This window comes from Mytilus trossulus, chromosome 4 (assembly GCF_036588685.1).
Source record: "Mytilus trossulus isolate FHL-02 chromosome 4, PNRI_Mtr1.1.1.hap1, whole genome shotgun sequence".
NCBI classification, from domain to species: domain Eukaryota; kingdom Metazoa; phylum Mollusca; class Bivalvia; order Mytilida; family Mytilidae; genus Mytilus; species Mytilus trossulus.
Genome location: NC_086376.1, coordinates 27137265 through 27165140, shown reverse-complemented (window position 1 = coordinate 27165140; position 27876 = coordinate 27137265). Strand labels below are relative to the sequence as shown.

At 30.7% G+C, this 27876-nt stretch overlaps 1 protein-coding gene across 2 annotated transcripts; it reads left to right on the top strand.

The window, feature by feature from the left end:
* The first annotated feature begins 464 nt into the window (after positions 1 to 464).
* Positions 465 to 27876, top strand: LOC134714992 (RING finger protein 44-like). 2 transcript variants are annotated; one of them, XM_063576798.1, is made up of 11 exons: positions 465 to 631; positions 3002 to 3334; positions 4962 to 5020; positions 11982 to 12178; positions 17541 to 17709; positions 20162 to 20536; positions 21146 to 21301; positions 21888 to 21997; positions 22445 to 22523; positions 22960 to 23187; positions 23573 to 27876. In XM_063576798.1, the coding sequence occupies exons 2-11, from the start codon at positions 3013 to 3015 to the stop codon at positions 23630 to 23632; spliced, it is 1755 nt and encodes a 584-aa protein (XP_063432868.1). In that variant the 5' UTR covers positions 465 to 631; positions 3002 to 3012; the 3' UTR covers positions 23633 to 27876. The 2 variants fall into 2 exon arrangements, with proteins under 2 accessions (XP_063432868.1, XP_063432867.1); XM_063576797.1 differs by lacking the exons at positions 465 to 631; positions 3002 to 3334; positions 4962 to 5020; positions 11982 to 12178 and adding an exon at positions 14383 to 16017.

Genomic DNA, 27876 nt, shown 5'->3' with positions numbered 1-27876 from the left:
CCCTTTCGTAAGAAATAACGTTTTAAACGGTTCACAAGCAAGTCCGTAACAACTTTCTCCTTCTGAAATATTCACGAATTAAGTCTATAAATTGAAATAAAAATGTCTTGTTTACAAATCGCCTTTCTTCTCCGCTTCTCCCTGTCAAAGTCGAACCAAGGATATTTAATAAGCCAATCATTGAAGTACAAAATATCATGTGATATAAATCTTGACGTCAATTGGTAAAAATCTCGGTATTTATTTTCTATTTATAGAATTATTCATTTGTTTGTTATTTGTGTTTTTAGGCAAGTATTTTGATAATTTAAAGAAGGGAAATGCCTTTTTCAATAAAATAAGAAAGAAAAATTATACCTTAATCACTGCAATAAAAGTTAAGAGATATGAAAGTGTAAAAATTTGAGATAAACGACTGAAAAAAAATCACACAAATCGAAAGTCATTAAAATACTTCCGGTGACGTCATAGCAGTAGGCGGGGAATCAACTCATATCGACGTGTGTACAGTAGACACCAAGCTAACCAGCTCCGTGCGTGTGTGTTCAGTTAGAAAATTTTAAATTTCATTATCTGTGCATGTCCCTGGTGTTGTTAAAAGACGAATAAAGGAGAAAATATACATTTTAAGGTAAGATAACGAATTTTCGACATAAAAAACGATATTAGAAGAGGAAATTAAAGTGAAAAACTTTATTCTTTACCCGAATAACTTTGTGTACTTAAGTATGTGTGTATGTGTACATGTACATATATTTATACACATGTTAATGTTTATACGAGTGTTATATGTGCTGTCGAATATTTGGAAGCATGTACTTAAATACTTAAATACAGACCAGTCTACAGAGGTAAATTATGTTTTTATGGAGATTTTGCTTCAAATTAGTAATCATTTTACAAATTTGAACAGCCACAGAGGTTCAATCTTTATTAAAAAAAATGACTGGAATACTCCAATAGAGTTAAAAATGATTGGAATAGAGTTAAAAATGACTGGAATAGAGTTTACAACCACTCACTTTGCTCCTACTGATTTAATGTAAAATTTGGAAATTACTAAATGAATTTCAAAAAGGTCATTCTAATTTCCTTACACCTATAGGATTTGTCAGTGGTTTAATAAAAGGTGAATATTTTTAACTTTGTAATGTAAATCCTTAGCTTATATATACAGTAGGAAATAAGAATTTGGAGTAAGAAATGAGCTTATATCACAGATGTTTTTGTTATTGGATACACTGACTATGCCAGCAGACTGGTATCATTCTATATTTTTTTTGGTAAATTGTGCAGGACACTGACTGCACAATCTATAGAATGCAATAGCATGGCTGTCAGCTAACACATTTTGCCTTTTCTATAGATTCTATGATATAAAACATGGACAGGGAAATACAAATAGTTGACTAAAACTAGATTAACTAGTCCACACAAGTTGGATAAATTTTTTGACTGGTACATACTTATAATTCTAAAACATGGATGATGGCACCAACATCTGTTAGTTTTAATATTAAACCAGTGGTTGAGGTATCACACATACATAATTAGTTTTTGAATAATTTACAAAGATCTTTTGTAAATGTAGTCACACATTCTATGCGAAATGCAGCTTAAGTTTTGGACATGATAGTTCTTAGTGTACTACGATAAATCAATTATCTTTCACACAATTTTAAGGAATTGTGTTCAATGTAATCTGATTGAAAATGATAAAGAGTTCTAGATCATATTCAAATAGTTTATTTATATAATATGTATTTTATTTTGAGGTCCCTCATGGGGACCTCAAATAGCCCATTATCATATATTTGTTTGTGGTGTTTGTCGGTCTTACAAGACTTGAAAGTTGTTCAGTTAAACATGCAGATGCTTTGTTTTGTCTTAAATGTAATAAATTTGTCAAATTTTTATACAGCGTGTTTTGTGTCAGAGGTGTAAATATTAACAAATATAATGTTCAGTTGATCATGGTAAAATAAGAAAAGAGCATGATATAAACAAAACTATTTGATTCTAATTTTAGGAAATTTAGACTTTTTTTGTTCACAGCAGACAAACATGTGACACCATGTTGTGTTAGAAATAGAACATGGCTTTTTTTACAACACTCTGTTTTAGTTCTGTTATGTTAATTATTTCATCAGAATATAAAATTTAGCCCTCAAAATTTTAAAGGTGTGTATTACATGTATCTGACAAAATCAAAGGACACCAAAAGGGTCTTTAAAAACCAAGTAAAATAGCACTTTCAGATCCTTGTAAGCTAAGCTTGACGCAGGATCTGTTTTATAGACTGATTGAAATAAATTATTATTAGGATGGATTGTTTTCAGATATTCATAAATCTGAAATAAATTAGGAAGGATTGTTTTCAGGTATTCATAAATTGCCAATGACTTCATTTTCTATGGTATTCTCTTCTACAGATTCAATGAATTAAACATTTGGATTTTTATCATTGGGTTTTCATTCATAAAGATATTAAGATGAGGGTTGAATGCTCTTAGCACAAACCTAGTTTCACCCTATGTATGAGGATGTTTATTATCTATCTATGGTCCAATGACCTTTGTATGGTCTATCTAATACTGGCTAGTTTTCCATACAAGTTTTTCATTTAGGTTTTCACAGTTCAATGCATTCTTGATTTTTGAGTCCATATTTAGTGTATACTGGTGTGTATATATATATGTATATCAATCATTATAAATCATGTACACTTTTATTATATTTTGTCAAATTGATTGTTGCAGTTCATCATAGGTAATGTGCACCTTTGTTTCAATGAACTTGGCTTGTCTTGTCTTAATTATACAGACTGGAGATGTAGTATATATATATGCAGCTCAACATGCATTTACATTTATTATATGCAAAGGGCAACCTTTTATACATTTTAAAATGGGGTTAACACTTTTGATCAATAAGTGTATCTTTTAGCCAATATTAGTTGTAGGTAAATATGTTTTTAATAAAGAATGTTCTTTTTTTAAAGGTTTGAATATAATGCCAGTGGCAGCACCTCAAAAAGATGCACAAATATTTCAGCATTATCATCACTTACTACCCAAATCTCCTGGAGCATTAGTGGGAGCATCAGATACTTATTATGCACATGAAACATTAGACCATTTACATAGTATACAAGACGATGAAGATTTCTTTAGTCCACATAGTCCACCAATTTTAAATTTAAGTCCACATTTAAGTTCACCAGATAGAACTTCACCATCTCAGCGAGTGTCACCTACACACAGAACATCACCGAATCAGAGAGGATCGCCATTTTACGATTTAAGAGAAAGCACAAGGAGGAGGACATTTCATGGTCAGTATAATTAAAATGAATTTAACTAAAGACATAGGATCCATGGCCCCCCTTTTTTTCGTGGGAAAAATTAGGTTGATTATATCAGGAATCACTGAAGCATGACTGGAGGGGGCCTCCCCTTAGGTCAGTCAGTGGGCCCCCGTATGAAAAGTTCTGGATCCGCCACTGAAGGATATTAACAAAGCGATTTTTGCAGTAACACATTGACTAGTATGTTTTACTTCAATATATATACAGCACATGTACTTGATGTTAAATAATTTAGATTTATTTAGGATTCCAATAGATGTATAAACAAAGAAAGACTAATGTCATGTAGAAGTGATGTAAGAAATGTATGTATTGTATGAGTGATTGATTGATTGATTGATATATATTTCTTTATGTTGATGCCATGTTTTAATATTTAATGTCATCAGAAGCACAGTTAGAACAACAATGTAAGTCATTCCTATATCATTGTAAATCACTGTACTGTCATACATTCCTGGCTGTATATTGTATTAACATGCTCTCTCTCTATCAAGAGAGATTGTCAGCCATCAGGGCTATATGGATTATCTCTGGTATCTCACTGTATAACTACAATCCTGTTTTTAACTCTTCTCTTCATGTACATAGCAGATTTATTGATGCAGCTTGCCTAAGACAAACTGCAGTGTGTAAATTGATGCTTGATTTTTTCTAATCTTAGGTTTAATACAAATGTATTCAATCTATCTTAAGATTGTAAAAGAATTAGGCCTAAATTAAAATATTGTTTGTTTCCCCAATCCCGACCCTGCCAAACCAGGTGTGGATAGGTAGGTAGGGAAATAATTTTATTTTTCCAAAAAGCTTGTATATTATCGGACGATCCGGCAAGCCTGAAAATCCAAAATGAATAAAATAATATTTCACTTAGTTTTGACAATAAAATTTTATGAGTAGCACCAATTTTGATGGGTCGGTCGGGATTGGGGAAACAAACAATATTTTATTTAAGGCCTTACAACCAAAGATGGATTATTTATCATTTTATCCAAATCAGTGGATTGTTTTTATGTGTAGTAACAGAGCATAGTTGTTATAGATGTTACATTTGTTACATTTGTACCAAAACAAAGATTTCTAAAACTGCACAATCATATTATCATAATACAGTGTATATATATTAATACAAGTATTAAACTGTGATTCTGTCATACCCTTTGTTTACACAATCATTTCCAGGTTATAACACTTATCTGGCATCCTGATATTTTAACAAAATGGTCTGCTGAAACTGCATTTCAGGAGTGTTCTAATTTCATCGAAATAAATATATTTTTTTACCATTTGTATCGATTTAGGATATATACAAAAATAATATATTTGACAAGTGGTTTTGTTGGGTTTTTTGTTGCATTTTTAGAACTACACTTTTCAAACTGTTCTTCTTCTTCATTGAACCACTGCAGGAACAATCTTTAATGTGTTGCCCAACCATTGTGTAATGGGGATTGATTTGTTCTTAGAAAAAAGTATTAGAGGTAACCTAGTTATAAAAGTAGTCTATATCTGATAACCACAGACAGGATATGTGCACATGATGATATACATAGGATTTAGTGTATTTATGTTTTAATTCTGTTTTTAATTTCAGAGGGAGGTTCACAAATGCAGAATTGTTCTGGTGTTATCTCAGAAGATTCAGACAGCAAGGTAATCAGTCATATTTTTTACATGAATATTTTTGATATATATATTTAAAACATCCTTCAAACCCAGATGTTAACAGCTGTTCTAATGTACTTTAAAAAAAGAACATATAGAATATTGACAGTGGTTGACTTCTTAAACATCGCCCTCCTGGCCAAAAATTACCTAGGTTGTAGGTATTTAGTTACTGTATAGTACAACATAAGTGGCAGGGTTCAAATCCAAATATTGCACAGTCCTGCTTCTATGTTTGCAAATCCATTTTTGTTACCAAGGATGGTAGAACCATTTCTCAAACTAGAAGTATTCTTAGCAATCAATTATGAACTGCGAGGCTTTTTTTATTTTTTAGTATTATCACAAGACTATGTTCCATATTACTGATTTAGAATTTATATACAAATTGATATAATGATACATATACCAATTCATTTATCATCTAGGGACTCTCATATCAGCCTGAGGTGTAAGCCAAGGGTCTGATATGGGTTGTCAGTGTCCAGAGATTATAACTTGGCTGATATGGAGGAAGTCACATGTTAATCTGTTTATCATATATATATTCTCAATGTACGAACACACCCTTGACTGATATATAGGTTATCAGAAGTATGATCAACATGAAACATCTGACACAGAGTGAACACTAGGAAGACCATGTATATTTTATATACATATTGTTTGATATGTTTATTGTTTAATATGTTTAAGATATACCTACTACAACATGAGGGGCATAATGTTTTCTAGTTGGCAGGTCCGACCATATTGCTGCCTTTCCTGTAGCATGTTAATGTTTTGGTAAAGGGTAGTTTGTGTTAACAACATACACACGTTCATTATGAAGTGGACTAGTGTGGATTTATTTTTATTTGTGGGATACCAATTTTCATGAATTTTGTGGACATATATGAACATTGGTTTAAATTTAAAAAAAAACGCAATTTTCTAAAGGCTTATATCAGCAAACTTGGGCAAAACCATGGAATCAAATATGAATATTTGATGATCCCCTTAACATGAGAGACTGGACTTAGTATTGATGTATTGATTGTTGTAATCTTGAAATACTAAGATTTCAGTGAATATTTTTTTTCAGTGTTAAGTTGTTTTTTTGTAAATTTCATATTGAATTTCATTACATATATGTTTTAATCAGTTTTATACATGTATATTGTTTCAAATTTAACAATGACGATCTATCAAGTAAGAGGAAAATCTGTATAAAATTTGATATTTTACTGTGCAATGTTAAAGTCTAGTTCAATATCGAAAAATGTGTATCCCATGAAAACGATATCTTTTCAGAAAAATGGCCTGAATTCCAAATAACCATGATTACATGGGTTAAAAAAAATGGCAGTTATATCCTGTTTGAGTTTTATACCTTTTATTCTTTCCTATTTTTCTGAGTTTCTATTTAGTCACACAGGAAATATAAAGAGAAACGTAAATTAATTTCCTGTCTAGTAATATTTATCTTAACCATTTACTTTATTTTGGAGAATAAAAGTAAATTTCCTGTCAGGGATTGGAGTTGGTTTTGCCTGTAGCGTACATATACCTTATACAAATTTATGTCGACCTTTTAAACATTTTCTAAATATAGTGTGTGTCGAGACTAGGAATATTTGCCTATATTAACAAAGGTATTAAGTGACAGTAAAATTAGTTATATGGTATTTATTCCCCATAGTTTGTGGGGATCAGAAACAAAGAATAAAATACACCATGCCAATCAATGGTTTATTGATTACAGAATCGAATGGTGTTTTACATAATCACTGGAGTATGAAGTACTCTGAACTCATTATAGACACAGCTCTTCTTACTGACTTTAAGCTGATTTTTAATGCAAATTTATACATACACAGCTGAAATGTTTTTTCAATGGGGAAACCAGTTTTGAGGACATCAAAGTGAATAGCTAGATTTTTATATATATACAGTTCATGTAGACATTTGTGTTTAAATGAAATTAAGCAATACTTTTGCATGATCACATGTGTCTAACAGTGGTCTTGGTTTTTAGTGCACACCTTTTATCATGAAAATTTAATTACATGTATGTTGTACATTTTTGATTGATAATTTTCTTTTCTTTGTTCTGACTGATATTCTTTCTTTTGTTACAATAAAAGCTGGTTGAAAGAAAAAGAAAAAAAACACACTGTGTTTGCTCTGATAATAGAGCATGATGCTGCCAGCATCTATAGGTTTTTAATAGGAAGACAAAAATTGATTAAATATTCTAATGTAACACATGTGTAGTGTTTCATTTGTGAACAGGGCCAGTGTTGGTTGTCTAAAATTTGTCAAAACTTAAGTGTGTGATAGAAAGGTTCCTGTAATATGCAGTCTAAAGCTACAAATAGATTTTTTTTAAAGTGGTTATAGACTGTTATCCTGAAAGTATTATCTTCTTTGGTGAATAATTATCTTATCAAGTCTCCTTATAAGCTGTATTTATTTTGTAATTCAATGTTTTATTTATCTATTGAGGACATTAATGAAAAAATATGTTCCTATGTTGTTCCTTTACTGTCCCTGGGGCAAGATATGGAAGTAAAGGAAGACAATTTTTTTGGATTACAATTTTTACTTTTTCTAAAAATTGTGGTAGGTTTACAGAGATTTTTCCAACAAAGTAGATCTACAAGTAGAACGAAATTTTAGAAAATTAAATCTTGTGAGAAAATGTCCATGTTTTATTACGTTGTATCACTTTAATCCTTTGTTAATAATTTCCTTGATTAAAAAATATAAGCCACAGAGTAAATATTTTAGAATAAAAATCTCCTAATTTTAAGCCTCATTTAAATGATTTTCCCATTTAAAGGCCCCTTTAATCTAAAGCTAACATTATATGGGCTCCAGCACTCCTGTGTGTATACCTTGATCAATATGAAAACTTGTTCAGATAACTATCAAACAAAGAAAACCACAACTCTTATGTGGAAGACGTGGCATTCATGGCTTTTATTCTAAATGACTTTATCTTACTCTTAAAATTATATAGGTAAAAGAATGTTTCTGCCATGTGGAAAGTTTGAAGCAGTATTTAGTTTCAAATCATGACTTCTTACAAAAATCTGTTTAATGAATTGACATGTTAGGAAGGGGGTATCAAACACGTTTACTGATTGTTAGGTACAAATAATAATAAAAGTCCATGTATATATATATTATAAATATACCTGTACCATGGTTTAGTATATGTTGTTTTTATCAGACAATCAGCTTTTCCCTTTATATGTTTATATTTTGGTTGAAATTATAGATTGTATTTGACACTGTTTATTGTGAGCTCATATTCCCATTGTTCTATCATAAGTTTAACATATATAAAAATTGTACATATATATGATTCTATATGTACATATATTACTGACACAAATTGTGGGGGTTTGGTAAAGAATGAAGAATATTAGGTTGAATGAATAAGGGAAAGAATGAATTAACACAATGTGAATTTAATTATACTGTGATGACCTATTTGATTGTCAAACATTGACACAGTGATGCATACAACCACATTTATGACTGTTTGCCCTCCAGTTCTGTGAATGCCACCATTGTTCACATGCCTTGGAGGACTGGTATTTTAGATATGAGGAAACAAATTTTACCTTCCAGGTGTGGCCACTTGTCAGGAAGACAAGCAGGTGATAAAAATCTCGAGGAATATAGGTTGATAATTTTCTCCCTCCTTTAATATTTCTATCCACATGTCAAGCTTTATAAGGTTAAATTAAGGTGAGTGAACCTTTACTGCACAGAAAATGCATTAATTAAAATGCTTTGTACTTGGAGTATTGATTTTATTTTATGGGAAACTTGCTTGTGTATAAATTATGGTCTGCTTAAATTTGTTCTGAAATATCAGAAAACAATTTCTAATTGAAGATGAAAAAGTTCAAATACAAGGCCTACATCAAGCTTTAAAATCTTGCAAACGATTTTTCTTTCAGTTATTCAGAGTGATTCATTCTGAAGTTTTAATGGCAAACTTCCTTTGTCAAAGTAACTTCTCTTTACACACAAGGCTAACCAACTTATCTACACAGATATACATTATGGAAATCAAGCATAGCGCACAAACACATTTTATTTTTCTAGGTCAATACACAGTTGTATTATGGGTATCTGTTGGAGGGGATAAGGTCTTTTATAAGATTATGTCAACATGAAATACTTTACCCCCTAACTCATATTATGAATCACCACACAGGTATTTAAAATACCCAAACACAAAGCACCGACATTTCCTCTGACTGATCTCAAATCTTTGTTTTCCTTTATTAAACTTTTTTCTTTGTTCAGTTTAAATTATCTGCATACGACTATAGAGTTAAATATCTAACCGACTAAGGGGTAAGACTATTACATTTTTGCTTGAAGAAAAGTTGTTTTTGCAAGTTACTAACCACCAGAATGACTAATAATAGTAAATGCTGTCAAGTGTTAGCATATGAAAGCCAAGTACCATATAGATCTTACCTATAGTTAACCAAAGTAAATGACTCATACTGCTTGATGGATGGTCATTTATTATGTATAGCAAAGTCCGATGGAAATCTGGATTTATATTAAAATTGAATCCTAGAAAAAAAACACAGAAAATGTATCTTATTTTGCTCTATTGAAATATTTATACTAAAAAGTCTGCTTTATCTTGTGACAAAATCATTTGGCTGGCTTTATCTTGTGACAACATTGTTTGGCTAAAGTCCAGAGAAATATTCCCACTGCACTATCTATACATGCCATTGAGTAGCTACTCAGATTAGTATCATATAGTAAATATAAACCTTGGAAACATGCTATTTATAGATTAGGCTGTTGGTTTTGACATTTTTTATGTCAACTATACAGTATGAGTTTTTCTCATTGTTGAAGACTGAATGGTTTCTTATAAATACATTGTTTGAAATTTGGTGGATAGTTGTCTCATTTGCAGTCATTCCACATCTTCTTATTTTTGTATGTTTGTAAAATGGCTCTTTTTGCTTATGAAAGTCCTTATAGTTTCCTTTCGTCCCTTGATTATCACACAAAGGAATGTCATTGTTATGACGTATGTATTATCTGATCGGTCCTAACATCAATTCAAAGGCCATCAGATTTACAGGGATCTGAGATTCATTGAAATGATAGATCATACTGATAAACATTTAAATAAAAGGCAACCCAAATGTGATATAAAATAACATTATTTTACATTTTTTTCAAAGCCTCTTCAATATTTTTTTTTTTTTTTTTTTATCTCATAATCAGTAAGAGGTACAGAAAGAAAAAATAGTTAGTAGTCTTTTGATGTTGCTTTATGTTTTTAATTTGTGTACATGATATTTCTTTGGCCTTAGTACTGGTAATAAGACATTTTATAGATTTAGAAAACTGTCAAATTGCTGCATGAGTTATCTGCCCATGTAACTGGTACTTTTGGTTACAGTTAGGGTCATTAAGTCAGTATTAAAGAACTCTTTACAATAAATGTTGGAAATTTGAATTAAATTTATCAAACCCCAAGAAAGACTACATATTATCAATGTTAAAAGTCATGGTCAGCGAGATATACCTGGCTTTAATTGTTTTCCATCTGATTAAAACAAAATTGAGGGAGAAAAACTTGGGAGGCATTTTGGCAAATCCAAGCTAGTAACAATGTATGGTCAGATCATTTGTTTTCCTAAGTCACATGAATTTGTACTTTGCATGCTTTTTCAATGGAAATTGTGCGTCACAATGCATTCTTAATAACACGAAAACCCATAAGAGGTAGATATATTCCTTGTCTTTGTTATATACTTATACGGCCATTGTCACTTCTTACTTATTTCCACCTGCATGTCATGGCAGATGTTAAGTGTTATATGATGATGACCAGGTTTATATAATTAATTAAAATTTAATAAAGAAAATGTGTGAAAATAAATGACAACAATATTGCATGTTGGTGTTATATCAAATTGTGCTAATTTCCACACTTTTACTTGATAATGTATAGGCGAAGCGAGAATGTATATTCAAGTAAACATGTGTACATTCTCAATATGAATTTCACAACTGTAAATTATATTACTTTTTGAGAAAGTGTATGACCTTAACAAAACTCGGTAAATTGAAAAATTATATAAGAAACTTTGGCATATTTACGGTAACCTTTTGTAAGATCAATACATTAATAGTTAAGGTACATCAAAACAATGCAAGGAAACTTATAGTAAACTGATGTTACTCTGAAGAAAGTCCTGCCATGGCTAGTGTAAGAATGTTGAATTTTAAAAACTTTTTGCCAAGGTGCAATTGATGAGTTGGAAGGATCACTACTATATGATGTATAGGAGAAAGTGCTGGTCATTTTATTTTGTTCATGCTATTATTTTTATTAACAACTATACTTGTAGATAGTAATAAAACCATCATTGGGTAGAATTTGTGTAGTTCTCTGATTAAGAAATGTATAACGAAAAACATGTACTTTGACCTTTGCCCTGAGACCACAAGTATTTCAGAATGTCCATTTAAGTACTTGTATGAACAAGTCATAAAATGTCCTAGTAATAGATCTGAGATGTTTTGGCCAGATTACTGCAATTATGACTGCAGCATTGCCATTATTTATAAAAGTTATTTATATTTAAGGAAATTGTTCATCAAACTTCATAGTCTGCCTCCATATTTGTTGAAGAGATCAGCTTGACTTTTTTTCACTTTGATTTTACCTTAAATGATGTATGTCAATATGGATTTTTTTCTGTAATAGTATCCCCAAGTGTAGTTTTGATGCAATTTAATGATAAAATTTCAAATATTAAAGGGGAAATCAATTCCAACATGAATGTATGAAGGAAAATTTACAAAGCATGTACGAGTTGTGTGTGTGTTAATAACTAGCTCACCATAGCATTGACACATCCATGATTGCTATAGTATTGATTACTTTTTTTTTTCTCTGCAGAGTGAGAGCCCTAGCAGAAAGAGGAGAAAAACCTCCGGCAGTTATATTGATTTGACACATTCTCCAAGCCCCCCACCATCTTGGACCAGAGAGGTGATCACAGAAGCTGCCAGACTCAGTTCAGCTCGACGAAGACCTTCCAATCAGTTACGGAGATTATCGTCAGATAGATGCAATACACCAAGGGCTCGTAGAAGGTAAACTGTTCTTGTATTGATTGCCAATATGTTTAGCTGTGTAGTAATATATTTATGAACATTTTTATTTTAGGGTGTCAGGTTTGTGGCATGTACGGATTAATATTTCAGCATTTTATTTGTCAAATAATTTCATTGATTATATCCTTCATTAAAATTCTCCATAGAGAAATATAGCCGAAAGAAATCAATGTTTTCTTCCCGAGATTGTGGTGGCTGACGATTGATTTCCTTTGTTGACATGTTCTATACAAATCTTTTTTGTTCTCTCCCTTTTACAAGGCTATGTTTATTCACCCATTTTCCTAGGGATTTGCGACTCCACTGAGCAAACATGAAATGAGAAATCCTAGATGATTTTGCTATTTATCAAGAGTTTAACAACAGATGTGTACAATGACAGCTTTAATTTAGGCCCTATTCAAATTACTTAGCCTTAAGCCACTTACACATGTGAACTTTAAATATTTAGCAAGAATGCCATAAAACAAGGATTGTATCATTTTATCTAAAGACTTCTCTATAACCTCAAACTTTGTATATATCCAAGTTTAAAACATGTAGAACAGGACTACAGTTAAGTTTTATAAACTTCCCACACACATAAAGTGTATATTTTGTTTTGTATGTTTAAATGTAAAATTGCCAATACTCAGCCAGCTGTATATATATACAGAAGGTTTTATACTAAGGTATAATGGCTAAACCACAAAATACCTGTGTTTCTTTGATCTAGGATTTCCTTGGTTATATTATAAATTGCCCATTCCTTTAAAGTAAAAAAAAATTAAGGACAAAACTTAATATATAGAGAAATTTTAGTTTGAATCATATTTTGTTATATGTCCTTTTATAGACACTTATTTTAAAACTGGACACATCTGAAATGTAATATGTTTGTTAAAGTCGCAACTGCCTACATTTATTGATGATTAAACTTCATTTAAAAAAAATATTGCTGAAAACTACAGAACTGACTTGATATTTTAACATGATGAATAAACAAAACTCCTTGAGATATAACCATAGGAAGTTTGAATTAGAAATTTCCTGCTTGTGATCATGGATTTAATACACTACATCACAAGCAATTAGGTGTTATTCATGTTATATTCACTTTATTATCCTATATAGGATATAGTAATGTTATTGAAGGGTTTTGGTGGGGGTTAGATTTACTAATGCAGGAATTTATAATATAAATATTAGTAATAGTATAAATACATTAATACTGTCAAAGTAAAACTAAATTGTGACATTTTATACTTAGAACGTGTACATAGAGATATACACTATGTTAACTTCAAACAAAATCATATATATTGTAATTTGTAAGGTTATAAAAATAGATTTAAATATTTCATGTCCTATTTATCATATGTTAAAATATTGAAAATATGTGGTATTTTAAATGATGGCTTTTTTGGAATCATTACATACATTAACATTATATGAGTGGATCATTTAACACTTAATTATTCCAAACCAAATCTTTAAGGTTTATATGACTAACTGGTCAAAATGTCATAAGATCATTTGAATTGATTACATTTGTTGAAATGAATCATGTGATTTCTGAATGAAATACAATCTGATTACTTTTAAACATGTGAAAAAAATGATAATGTCACATGTGAAATAAATCTGATAATTTCACTCCTCTGATGTCATACAACCATGGGTGATGTTAAGAAATTGTTGAAGACGTTGCATCAAAACAATTAAAAATGCATAGAAAAAGATATTCTGTACATTTTTTCCACTTAAAAATCCATGGTCAATGTAAAAAAAATAATAACTAATCCAAGAATTAAAATATTGGAAATTATTCAACTCAGGTCAAAAACAGCATTGGGAACTTGTGTGCTAAACTTTCATGAATTAATGTGTTGTAAAGTCCACTGTCGAATATTTTTCATATTTGAATTGTTGAAGTAGTTTGTTGTTTTACAAAATTTACTGCAGCTCAAATTGTTTTATTTCTTGTCATCCCATTTACCTTATTTACTCCTCATAGCTTTTACTAAATGTCTTCTTATCTCTTTATGTTCATTTTTCATGATCATGTAACTCATCTTGTAAGTTTTAAAATATCATTAAGATTGTCGAATGAATTCAAGTACAAAGTATTGTTAGTTTAACTTAGTTTTTAATTTGATTAAATTCATGTCATAGATATTGCAGACTTTATTGCTCTAATTTCTATATATATGTCAAAAGATGACACAAGGTATGAAATAGCAATTGTACATCACTTTTTGGTTTATTAATGGGACAACATGAAATAAGAACATATTGATATCTTAACAAATTTAGTACGGGTTGTGTATTGTGACGTCACAAAACATTTGCTGGGCAAATTTTGTTATATAGCAACGACTGTGTCCAGGATATTGCCCTGTGACGTCACAATGTCATGCTTAGATGAAAGGTATTGTATGGCAACCAACATTGACCAGTCACATTCTCTGTTACAAATGTGTTTTGGTATTGTCATAGACATCAGGCAACAAGATGGCTGAAAACATTTTTTATGCTGGACCAGTTTATGTAAATGCAGTAAACCAACAGTATTTATATTCAAGTCAGTTCTCCCAAACTGGAAATACATCTATGGGCTTTCAACACCCTATACATGACCAAACTGTGGGCTTTGATCAATCTGGACAGTCTTTGGGCTTTGATCAATCTGGACAGTCTTTGGGCTTTGATCAATCTGGACAGTCTTTGGGCTTTCAACAACCTGGTCATCCAGTACAAACAGTAAATCCTGTCACTCCAATTATGATCCCTGTAAATTTTGTTCCTCTTGGGCAACAGTTGAATATATTTAACAGAGCAGGATACCAGGGTTTTGCTTTTAATGTGATTCCTGGTAGATATGTATTTATTCCACAGAATAGGTTTTCTTCTTATAATCAGCACATACCAACAAATGAAATACAACAATCAGTTACAAATGGAAGCAGAGAACAATCTGAAGAATGGAATCAAGCATTTTCAAGAGTTTCTGAAACCGCTGACCAGTACCTTGGAAGGAATGGAATTACACATTTTGCTAGACAACCGTCAAGTCTGAATGCTCAAAACCAGTCAGAAACTACTGATACTATTAACCAGAATTCAGCAACTCATATGCCAACTCCTCTCTCTCAAGGAAGAAGTAATTACAATGGAAATATTTATAATGAAACAGAATTCCACCGAAATGACTCGTTACCTATTTCCCATCAAAATTTAAATAGCAGTTCAAACATGTTTGTTAACTATCATCAAGATGATGTTCATCAGAGACAAAACACATTTAATCAAGGATCTTTTGTGAATTCATCATATAACCAAAACGCTGGTCACTTCCATGACCAGTCAGGAAATGATATACCTAGTGCTAATACTAATAGGATAGAGAATTCTCCATCTTTACATGATATGTTTCAAGAACTTGTGCATTTATATTTTCATGAGACGACAAATTGGATTCAAGCCGTCATATTCAATCATCCTCGACAAACAAGAACTAGGTCGTTACTTGGAGTTATATCATCATTGGTATCGGAAAATTTTCATACAGTTCTTCAAACCGTTTTAAATGGATTTTTCAGTGGAGTGCTTTTAAGTCAAAATTTTGCATTCAGGCAAATTTCAGAAACTTTGCTGACAATTGAAAACTCCAGAGCAATTACGTATAACTTAGCCCTACACCTACGAGCACATTCAAGAATCTTTAACATATTTCTGTCTCCTACCAGGTTATTAGGAAGATTTGCCGAGGTTGTCAATAGTACTACAAGATGGATGATTATGAATCAAACAAATTCAATACCTGATATATTGCCATGGTAATACTGCTCACCCTCAAACATGTCCAAATCAATAGATTCTGTTTACAAACATCTTGTATTTTATTTATTTTTCAAATTAAGACAGTACTTATATAATTTAACATGAAAGCCTCTTGTTTTAAATAAGAAATTTGCTGTCAGATATAATTGGTATAGGAAATTTACACTATTTTTCCTTTCTTACTAATTTGTTATTGAGTACATGTTATTTAACTTTTTTTTATTTATAATGTTTAAGATAGCTGAAAGTTTATTGTTTGAAACAGATGTCTTTCTAATATTATCATATGGCAAAAATTAATTTGTCAAAATTAACACTTAATGATAGTTAAAATAAAAAGTTAAAGTGCAAATATTTGCACTTCTGATTTTATCAAACAATGTGCTAAAAGTTTCAATTTTCATATTGTATGTCACATTTGTAAACCTAAAAGAAAGCTGGCATGTGAATAAGGATTGATACTATTAGCACATTGTTTGACAAAATCAAAATTGAAAATCCAGCCTGGAATTGTTGAAAAGATTTTTTCATGATGCAGAATATCTGGTAGATAATTACTGTAATTAAGAAAAAAAATCTTCAGAATTTATAAAATTTAATTGGAGATGTTTTTTTACCATATTTGGATAATCTTTTCATGATGATCAAGTGACAAGGCCTGTGAAACATTCTTTTTAAGTAGGAGGGGGTAACATACAAGGATGTGGTATTTAAATGTAATTTTAGACTTCACTAACAGCGTATCAAAGATTAGTCCAATTTTTATTAAATAGGGATCCTCCCTGCTTTAGATGTAATCAAAATTCATGTCCAAATTTCCACAACAGAACAAACAGAAATAAAAACAAATACCTATAGTTGTTGATTTCTGTGTCATTTTGGTCTCTTGTGGACAGTTGTCTCATTGGCACATACCACATCTTCTTTTTTATATGTACTGCTTTTATTTGAAATTTAAATACCATGAGTGTTTTTTGAGATTTTGCAGCACACTATATTTTCATCATGTGCTTACCGTGTATTTATTTTTGAAATGTCTATAAAATGCTTAAGAATGGGAATAATTATTCACACAATTGTAATCACATGATTTGATCACTATCAATGCAATAGGGGTAGAAATAATAGCAAGCTGATTCCATATTTAAAGCTATCCTTCAATTAGATTTCCATTGTTATTTTGTAATATGGAGAATAAACATTGTGTGGATATGTGATGTCATATAGAATGTAAACAAAAATGAATAAAAAATTACCAGTTCACCATAGATAAGCTTAACCAAATATAACAATCAATAATGAGCTGATAATCAAAACATAATTCATGAAAATTATAGTGTATTTTAAGACTTCATCTTTATAAAGATATTATATTTGCCATGTTTATGCAAATTTGCATAATGGCATGTTGTCTGCCATTTTGTAAATGTTACAGATTTGTATTGTTTTACTGTATGGTATATTTTTTACATTTAGTTGTTAAGATTTTATACTCATTAAATAGCTTATATTCTTTCAGTCCTGGTACAAGAAGACAAACAAGAGACAGAAACTCACAGCAAACAAGAGAGGCTTCACCAGAACGACGTGCCTTCCAACCCCCACACATGATGACATCACAGATTCACCCTGCGTCCTTACCATCAAATCATCATAGGACAGGACAAAGACCAATATTAATGGAACAAGTAAGTAAACTGCAATGTCCTTCAGAACAGAAATTATCATTTTAAGGACTACAAGTTAAGAAATTTTGAAGTCAGATAGTACTAGGCAGTGTCCATCATTATTCAGAATAGGACTAGTGTTAATTAACTGATTCAAATAGATCTAAAAGTAACACAATCAAATAGATTTTAAAGTAACACTGTAAAGGATCCATTTAGAATACGTCAATGGAAATGGCATAGTCTCATGATATTAAACAGCATGTCTCATGGTGTGGTAAGTTTGACCGGGAGTCTAGACAATTTTGCCCGACATCCCTGTGTCGGTTATTGATTTGGGGATGCTCGGCCGGCGGTCAGGCGGTCTGTCGGGCGGGCGGCAATCAAAGGTTGTCCATGCATTAACTTATGAGCCATTCAACCAAAGCTTTTAAAATTTTAATATGTTGTTACTGACAACTAAATGAAGGTCAAGTTCAATAATGGCGATTTTGACTTTTACCGTTCAGGAGTTATGGTTCTTGAAAGATTGAAAAATGGCGTTTCCAGTCGTGTCCGTGCATTTACGCATGAACTGTTCTACCAAAGCTTCCCAAATTTTAATATGTTGTTACTGGTGACAAAATGGAGGTCAAGTTCAATAATGACGATTTTGACTTTTACCGTTCAGAAGTTATGGTTCTTGAAAGATTGAAAAATGGTGTTTCCAGTCGTGTCCATGCATTTTCTCATGAACCATTCAACCAAAGCTTTTTAAATTCTAATATGTTGTTACTGATGACAAAATAGAGGTCAAGTTTAATAATGATGATTTTGACTTTTACCCTTCAGTAGTTATGGTTCTTGAAAGATCGTAAAATGGCATTTCCAGTCGTGTCCATGCATTTACGCATGAACTGTTCTACCAAAGCTTCCCAAATTTTAATATGTTGTTACTGATGACTAAATGGAGGTCAAGTTCAATAATGACGATTTTGACTTTTACCGTTCAGGAGTAATGGTTCTTGAAAGATCATAAAATGGTGTTTCCTTTCACGTTGTTGCATTTACTCACGAACCATTCAATCTAAGCCTTTCAAATCTTAATATGTTGATACTGATGACAAAATAGAGGTCAAATTTGATATTGACAATTTTCACTTTCACCAATCATCAGTAATGGTTCTTGTGATATTGCCAGGACACAAATAAATGCTAATTAATCCGGTTTGCTGTCGTTGTGACAGCCTCTTGTTGGATAATTTTTCAATATAGGATTGAAGAGTCTTTTATAATATTAAGATATTTCCCTTAATTTAAAAAAAAGTTTATTTTTTTAAATTTGAATATCTTATAATTAATTTTTTTATGAATCAATATGATGCTCTCTGTGTACTAGCCAATTTTATGTCTGCTGTATTGGTTCAAAGATGTAACATTGCTTGGGGTTTTATTTTATTGTTGAATTTCATCTTGGCTGGTATTCAAATTTAGGTAATGTTAAAACTGTGCAGTTTAAAACTTAGTTTTTAGTACAGGAGCTTTGCCAAAATAACAAACATATTGTAAAAAATAAGAAATGTTTCAGAATGTTCAAGATATGAAACATCTAACACAGTTTCTCTGATAAACTTTTACTGAACATGTATATATTGTACATTTAAATGCCTGTCGGTGACTGGTTCAAACCAGTCTTCACTCTAGATGTATAGATCTTGTTGGTAATTGGTCTGAGATTTAAACGCATTAGTAGGACTATTTTATATAAGTATAATATTACATGAATTGATTGGTCTAAAATGTAGGGTAATTGTAGTCGATTCATTATCATCCTGTGAATATTGTTTAGTGTCTGGTTTCCTGCTGGTACTTTGTTGCTCTGTTACTTTATTTCTCTTATGTGTTTAACTAGGTTAACCCATGTAACTTTATTCAAAAAAATATATTTGAATGAACTATTGCATGATTGTTTGTCTCAGAAATACTTAATATTTTGGTCATATAAAATGTTTTTTTAGAATGTTTCCTTACATGTAAATAATCAGGATTTATTGGGATATGTTGTGTGTGTCTGGAACATAATGTTATACATCCTTTGACAACTGCCATAAATACTTGATACATTGTTGCATTATTTCAAGAGAGTGCAAATGCCTTGAAAATGCCCCAAATTTTCAACAATTAAATTTTGAGGAATTTTTAATGATACAGCTTAACTGTATTTCAACAGCAAACACACATTAATACAAGGCTAGTACTTGAGAGTCTTTGTTGTGCAATAACTTCTGAAGAAAAATGGGAACAGTTATCACTCAAATAATATACTCATAAAGATACAGAAGATTTTCTTACTCTTTTTTATTTAGTAAACTAATCGAGTCAATGATTTAACCTCCCAATATAGAATATGACATATGAAGTGTTTTTAAGCCTTATAACCCACTATAACATATTTATGTCGGTAGATTTCAGATTATTTTTTTCTATTTTCCAGATGCCAGTTACAGCTCCTGTTTCTATGACACCATTTGCTATCCCAGTATGCACAGGGCCACATCATATCCCAGTTTGCACCACAGCTCATATTCCAGTGTGCAGTAGCCAAGCAACATGGTCATTTCCTGCCTGCAGTGTTCCGATACCAACTTGTAACCTGCAGCATATTCCTGCATGTAGTCTGCCACAGATACCGATTCCACATCACACGTTTCCACCTCTGTTTGCTCATCATCCTCATAGTCTAGCCAACCATTTACCTCGACAACAACATATGTCGCCACCAACAACACAGTTTACAGCCAATCATAATCAGCCACATCATCACCATCATCCACATCCTCATCAACAGCATCATCAACCATTTCATCAGGTAAGTCAAGGTCATTTGACCTACAATTTTACCTTCAATGTAACGAATCTTTTGATATTTCAATTTCAATTTTATCATTTTATTTACCTCAACCATTTTAGATGTCATTTCAAAGTCAAGATTAAGTATTCGTAAAAGAAGGGAATATATATATTTCTTGCAATGTATATTTGAAAAGATTCTCTTATGCTGAACTGTTTTCCAAACCTTAAGAAAGCTACAGATCTGGTGATATTTTTCATGAAAAGGATTTGAATAAAAAACTTGACAACTAATATATATGTAAATTTACCCAACAACTTTCAAAATATGAACCAATCACATTCTTTTGAATATCTTACATTTATGACTAAAACATCTGATTCTGAAGTACCGGTAACAATTTTAAGGTTGATCAATCCAGGTTTGAAATGTTTGCCGATTTCTTGTAGAAAAAATGCTGTTTTATGGAAATGGACATACAATAAATCTCTCTGATTTTAAATAACTGAAACCTCTGACCATGTTTACAAAACTGGATGTCTGAGTTTTTCTGTAGCACAGATTTTTGTTGAATATCATGAATAAGTTTATGTTGGTCTCTATCTAATTGTCATTGTTAATTTCCAGCGCCAGGAAGAAGAATTACAAATGATCCAAGATCATCATCGCCAGGCTTTCCAGTTGCCACTACATCATCACCATCCTCATCAGACGCCATTCACACATTCACCCCCAGTAGTGCTTCAGGAACCTAACATTCATCCAGCTCCACATGATTTATATGTAAGCATTCATTCTCACTTGTTCATCATTTGAATTTTAAAGTTGAGAGCTATTTATACTGACGTGAACATATCACATCCACATCATAACATATTTTGAATGACAGGCAATCTAAATTTTGTAGTACTGGTACATTGAAAGTAAAAAACAGGTTTTTCATTGAGAGTTTTGTGGGTAAAAGGTTTACATGAAAACCATAGTTAGCTCCTAAATATTTTGACCAAATTAAGTGAATTATATTAACAAATAAATAGGACGATAATGTCTGGCAGAAATGTCATTTGTTATGTAACTGTCATTAACATAACATGATTGACAAATTTGACAACAAAAGTCAAATAGCAGTTTTGGGTCAAGTTTAACACAATCGTAACCTAGAAAGAAATTTTAATTGCTTCATTATCTTACATAAAACATTTTGAAGATACTTTTTCTTGTATCCAATTTAATACATTGATTCTAAAGATAAGAATAAGAAGATGTGGTATGATTTCTAATAAGATAAATCACCACCAGAGACAAAATGATGTAAAAATTAACAAACATGTTTTATTTGTTTTAAAACTGTTGATTTATTTTTAAACAGGGACCCTTCCAAAGACACTATGCACGACCACGCATGGGAGGACGAAGTGGAAGATTGCGGTCAATACCATTACCTCCACCACCTTACCCAGGATTCCTTCTTCACTTCCTGTAAGTTTTTATCTTGATACACCTGTATAAATCTATATGACTACTGATTTATGAAGCGACTGTGTACTGGGACATGATAGAACAACAGAATTAACAAATGAACAATTCACTACCAAGTATATGATGAAACTTCATTAGAATGATTTGATTGTTCACGAGTTGTTGATAGTGATATAACTCAATATCAGATATTTCTGTCATCACGTGTGTTATTTGACATAGTCTGGAAATGACATATCTCATTGCATGACTAGATATGAACCAAGTAGCTAATTTATTTTATAATCAGAAAACATATTTTTTTCAATATTTCTTTTTAGCCTGCATGTTTTCTATGATGTCATTTAGTTAATGAATAGTTCTGTATTAGCATGTCTCAAGTAATAACATATTTAGAAAATGGTCAATCAAGAATACATTAACATAGTTTATTATTTAAATTTGCAGAGCAATGTTAAGCAACCCTCCAATACCTCATCTTGGAAGAGACTTTAATGATGAAGCAACAGAAGTGGAAAATTATGAGGTATGATAGAAACTTTCTGATATAAATTCACAACTTTCTTCTGTATTGAAACAGCATATCATGATTGTTGAGAATAAATATGGTGGTTCAATTAACCAGTATGAATAGGAAAGATTATAAGTTAGCTTTTAAGCATACAGGAATTCATTATTATTCCTAAGAAACCAAAACGTAAATACAGATGGACCATGAATTTAAAATTTCAACAGAGTATAAATAATCCTTAAGCATATATGCAAACCTTGACAAAACCAGGATATCAAATATCCATTAAAAACTATATTTTTCTCAATCTACAAAAGTTGGAAATCACTTAATATGAATGTGTCCATCGTCAAGAATAAATCCTGAAAACTAATCATAATTTTAATCATTTCATGCTTTAAACGAAGATCATGTGGAAACCTTTGTGATAATTTGCTATCTGATATTTCAGGCATTATTAAACTTAGCCGAGAGACTTGGAGATGCCAAGCCCAAAGGGTTAACAAAGCCAGAGATAGAACAACTGCCAGCCTATAGATTTAATAAGGAGAACCATAATTCAGACATGGACCAAACCAACTGTGTTGTCTGTATGTGTGACTTTGAGAACAGGCAATTGCTCAGAGTACTACCTTGTAGTCATGAATTTCATGCTAAATGTGTTGACAAATGGTTGAAGGTATATACAACTTATTCTTTATCAATGTGCATTTTGGTAACAATTTTCTTATTTACATCAATCTAGGAACTTTCATAAGAAAATAAATGGATAAATGTGATTTGGTTGAGGTTTAACTTAATCTTCTGTGATTTTTTTTAATTACACATTCTGATAATTTGGCACAATTTGTTGCTAGAGAAAAAACTTGGTGAACACTTTTTTCAATTACCTTTTAAAAGGTAGCCTGGATAAAGTACAGTTTGGCAGAGCTTTTTTTTTTAATTAGAACCCCCCCTTTTCTATCTTAATTTTTTAAGTTTACATATTTTGTCTGAGTTCTTTATAAAAGCCATTGGTCTAAGAATTTCATATTAACAAATAAGTTTTCATTGTATATTTTCAGACTAACAGAACTTGTCCAATATGCCGAGCAGATGCTACAGAAATAGTTCAGTCAGACTGATAATTCAAACTGTTCATTTTACCAGGGTAAAAATAGTTCCACTGTATGTCTTTTAATTACGCAAATTAAAATTCATCACAAAGCAATCGAAAGACAACAGCACAAGATAATCCTCTTGATTAACAGACATACTAAAAAAAGGATGGAAATTTAGTTTGTAATTTTCTTCCATTGTACAGATATTGGAGACATCTAAAGCACCGTGATTGTAATACTCAGGAATAGATTATTTTACACCAAAATCTTAGGTGCTTTACTGTCTCATGTACTGCATGACCTTTAACCTTCATACTGTCAGAGGTCGATATAAGCTTTTCTCGTTCGTTAGATTTATTAAAGGAAATGTTTGAATGTGTAGATGTTAACTGCATGCATATTAATTTTTTTTGTTATGTTCAGTATATTAAAATGTTCTTTTGTATTTGCTGTAAACTTGATCCTAATTTAAAAGTATTTTGTCAAAATCTTGGCTCATTGTTACAATATATTGTCAAGAGGAAAAAGGTTAGACCTGTTTTGTTTTTTGTTTTGTTTTTCTATGAGATGTGCCAGTGTTTTTTTTATTTGTATGAAGTCAGCCCTTAGGGTGTTGAAAACTTATTTATGTGTTCTTTTAGTTACATCAATGTAACATTAACAAATTAATATAAAATTTATGTGAAATTATATAGGAAAATGGTGTTAGCTGCTTTAACACATTAAATACATATAATCAAAATGATTGATACACTTATGTTGTAGATGTAATAAAATCGCATAAAACTTGTCAAAGGGAGATAAGTCTAGTTAAATAATGAACAGGACGTCAACAATGCAATACACAATAATATGCTTGTTTACACATATCATAATATGTATTTTTTTTCATCTCTCATGTTGAATTTGAATGAAAGTCATCCTGTTTTGTGAGTTTACAATTTTTTTCAAGAATATTTCATATGCTGGTGAAACTATTGCATACTTGTAATCAAAGGACAGAGAAACGTTGAATAATTATTTTGTTTTTTTGTTTGAATGTCCTTTACAGCTGTACAGACATGCTTACAATATAAGACGAGACATTACACATAAATATATGTATTTTACCTTAAGAGTTCCCCATGAATAGATTATTGGCATTATAATCCATTGTAAAAATAGGAATTTTTTTTTAATGATAGTGGCATTTTTAAATGTTTAAGCTTGGTCAAATATATATTTTCACTAATTCTTGTATAGCGTATAATTGATACATATCATTAATGGTTTAATCATTTTTCTTAAAAACAAGGAACCATTTTATTTAGAAGTTAGACTTTAATAGCATAGTATTGAAACTTAGGAATTGATTTCTTTCTTTTTATTATCCAAATCTTATAATTAATACATAAGGGAATCAACAGATTGAAGTAACAGCTTTTTTTTTATTTATGTCCTATTCCTTTATCATTGGTTATTTGATGATCATGCTATTCCTTTCTCTGTCTGATTTAACTAGATTGGATCAATATTACGCTTATGTTTCCTCTTCCTGGTTAATGATCTGTAGTGGGTATTTTCTTTATTGTAACCTTAATGAATTATCTTAGATAACATAGACCGAGGTGGTGCAAAAATATAAGTTATATTGGATTTCATAAAACTTTATTTACTCAAACTAAAAAAATGTTATGATAATTGATTTAGAATTAAAGTTCTATGAAACCCAAGATCATCACATTTATCTAGACAAGTAAAATGATACAGGGAGAAGTATTTTGTTATTTATTTAGACGATTTATTTCCATTGTTTTTGTTGATACATTTTGTTTGATATTACAGTGTTTAGCCTTTGTTGGATTTTTTTAAATGGTTGTTATGCAGGCCAAAAGAAACTCATTTTATCTGCATTCATTATATATGACACAAAATCATTGACTTTGTTGTTCACTGTTTGAAGATCCTGTACATTGAATAATAACATGGCCATTCTTATAGAGAGAAAAAATTTATTATACTGGTACATGAATTTTTTTTTGTAAGTTCACAATATTTGAAGCCTAGATTTATAATCAATAGTAAAGAATTGGTTTAGTTGTTTAAGTTCAAATGAAATACACTAGATCACTGATGTGAAGTTCTCACGAAACATTAGAATTGTGGAGAATTTACAAAGAGAAGTTACTCTATTTAGATTTGACTTAGCTTGCTTGTAATACTATGGGTATTAAAGTCTTCATTTAAGATTTCTAACATTAAGATATATTTCCTAAATGAAAGGGAAACTTTTATGAACAGAAACTGTCAAAAGTTCAGAGAAGCCAGTTAGGTTTAAGCGGTAAATTTCTTTTAGGAAAATGCTGTAAATGTTTTTTCAATTTTGTCTTTTATTATGATGTGTCGTGTCGTCAAGGGTCATATTATTTTTGCTTTGACACGTTTGTGAGATTAAATTAAATTATAATCATTTTGTATTTTCTGATTTAGTATTTTTGTCATTTTAAGAAATACAAACTTCGCTACCTCAATCTTGTATAGGACATCAAGGCTTTAAAGGATTCACCTTAGAATGCATCTGTAGTAAAACCCTCTTCCTCTTGTGGCTTATTAAATGTATATATTAAATTTTACAGTTTCTGGACAAATGCAGTAACTTTAGCAGGTGCCTTTTTCTAATAATAAAACATCTGAGGTGTTAAACAATATTTTACAAGAATGAAATATATTTCAATGAAAAATAGTGGATAAAATCAATGAAATTGAGCAAACTTATATATATTTTTTGTCAAAAACTGCTATGACAATGAGTACTGCTAATTTGTCCAGAAATCTGTATATCTGTAAATGGAAGCTTATGTAATTGTCCTGTACAAGGCTTTTTTTTATTACTCCATAGTATTTTTCCATTGATATTGACACATTGTACATAAGCAAATTTTATTACTAATCCACACACAAATATAGAAAACGTTTGTTGTTATATGCAGGAAGATTTTAATATTTTTGTGATGAGAGCAAAAATATAGAGTTTTATATAAGGCTTTACTGATATCATATTACGCTTTGTGTAGGTTAGAGTTTATTAAAGTGCTAATTCAGATATTTATTATATTATTTTGTTTATAGTTGTTTGAATTATTTCCGTTTTCACATTGTAAACATTTTTGTTTTTCCCGTTTGAAAGTGATCTTAATCTGAAATGAAATAATTGTTTGTTGTAATGAAGTAAGTAAACCAAATATCCCTGAATAATGTTAAACTTGTTCCCTGTCTCGCTTTCATCTACCTCGGGTCTGTTCACAAGATTAGTGAGCAATCAATTATTCCAAAATGGGAACAGCCATAAAATAAAATGTCTCTTCTCGTGTTCAAAACAAATTTTGAAATTTAGATTTTTTTTAAAATGCAAGCCATTTGTTGGAGGTACTTATTTGTTTTTTATCTTCTAAATGAATTCTTTAATTTGAGGTGTTTTTTTTTATTACACATGAAATAAATGGAAAATAACATGCGTCTGTGTGTTCAAATTTTTTGTTTTGATAAACCACAAAATCTATGAATTGAAGTCAGCACATTAACATAGAAAACAGTTTAACCCTAAACGCATATATTTAATTCAGGTGTATTGTAGGGTTTTTGGCCAGTGTCAGTTCTTGTTGTAAGCAATGGTTCAAGGATTAAAGTAATTGTTAAATCAAAATGTAGATATATAGTCTTCTTTTTAAACTTTGAACAAACATATTTAAAATTGCTGGAACCGGTGTTTTGTTTGTGTTATCATTTGTGTATTACTTTACAAATTTATAGTAAAATTATGAAATTTAGAAGGTTCTTGGTATCAAAAATAAAATAAACAAAAAAAAACTATTTGAATGATCTTATGCACTTCAAAACTTGATTTGACTATGTTATAATTTTCAGTGAATTCTTTTGATTTTTGCCTTGTAGTTTCTTTTATTGTGTAAACTATTTTTATTCTACTGAATTTATATACAATTCCAACAGACCATTTTAAGATGAGCAATAAATTACAAAAACAAGAGATTTGTTGCCTATTATTTACATATGTTGCCTGAATTTAACACTCAAAAACTTTGTAGTACTGTAAATTCAGAAATTTTTGTGTACATTTATTATTGCGATTTTTTAAACAATGGACAAGAATGCAAGTTTAATTTCAGGAAATGTTATTAACAGATAACTCGTATCAAAATTCACATGCAAGGTTTTGCTTTTGCAAACCTATCTAGTTGCAATTTTCGCAATAATAAAAAATGTCAAAATTT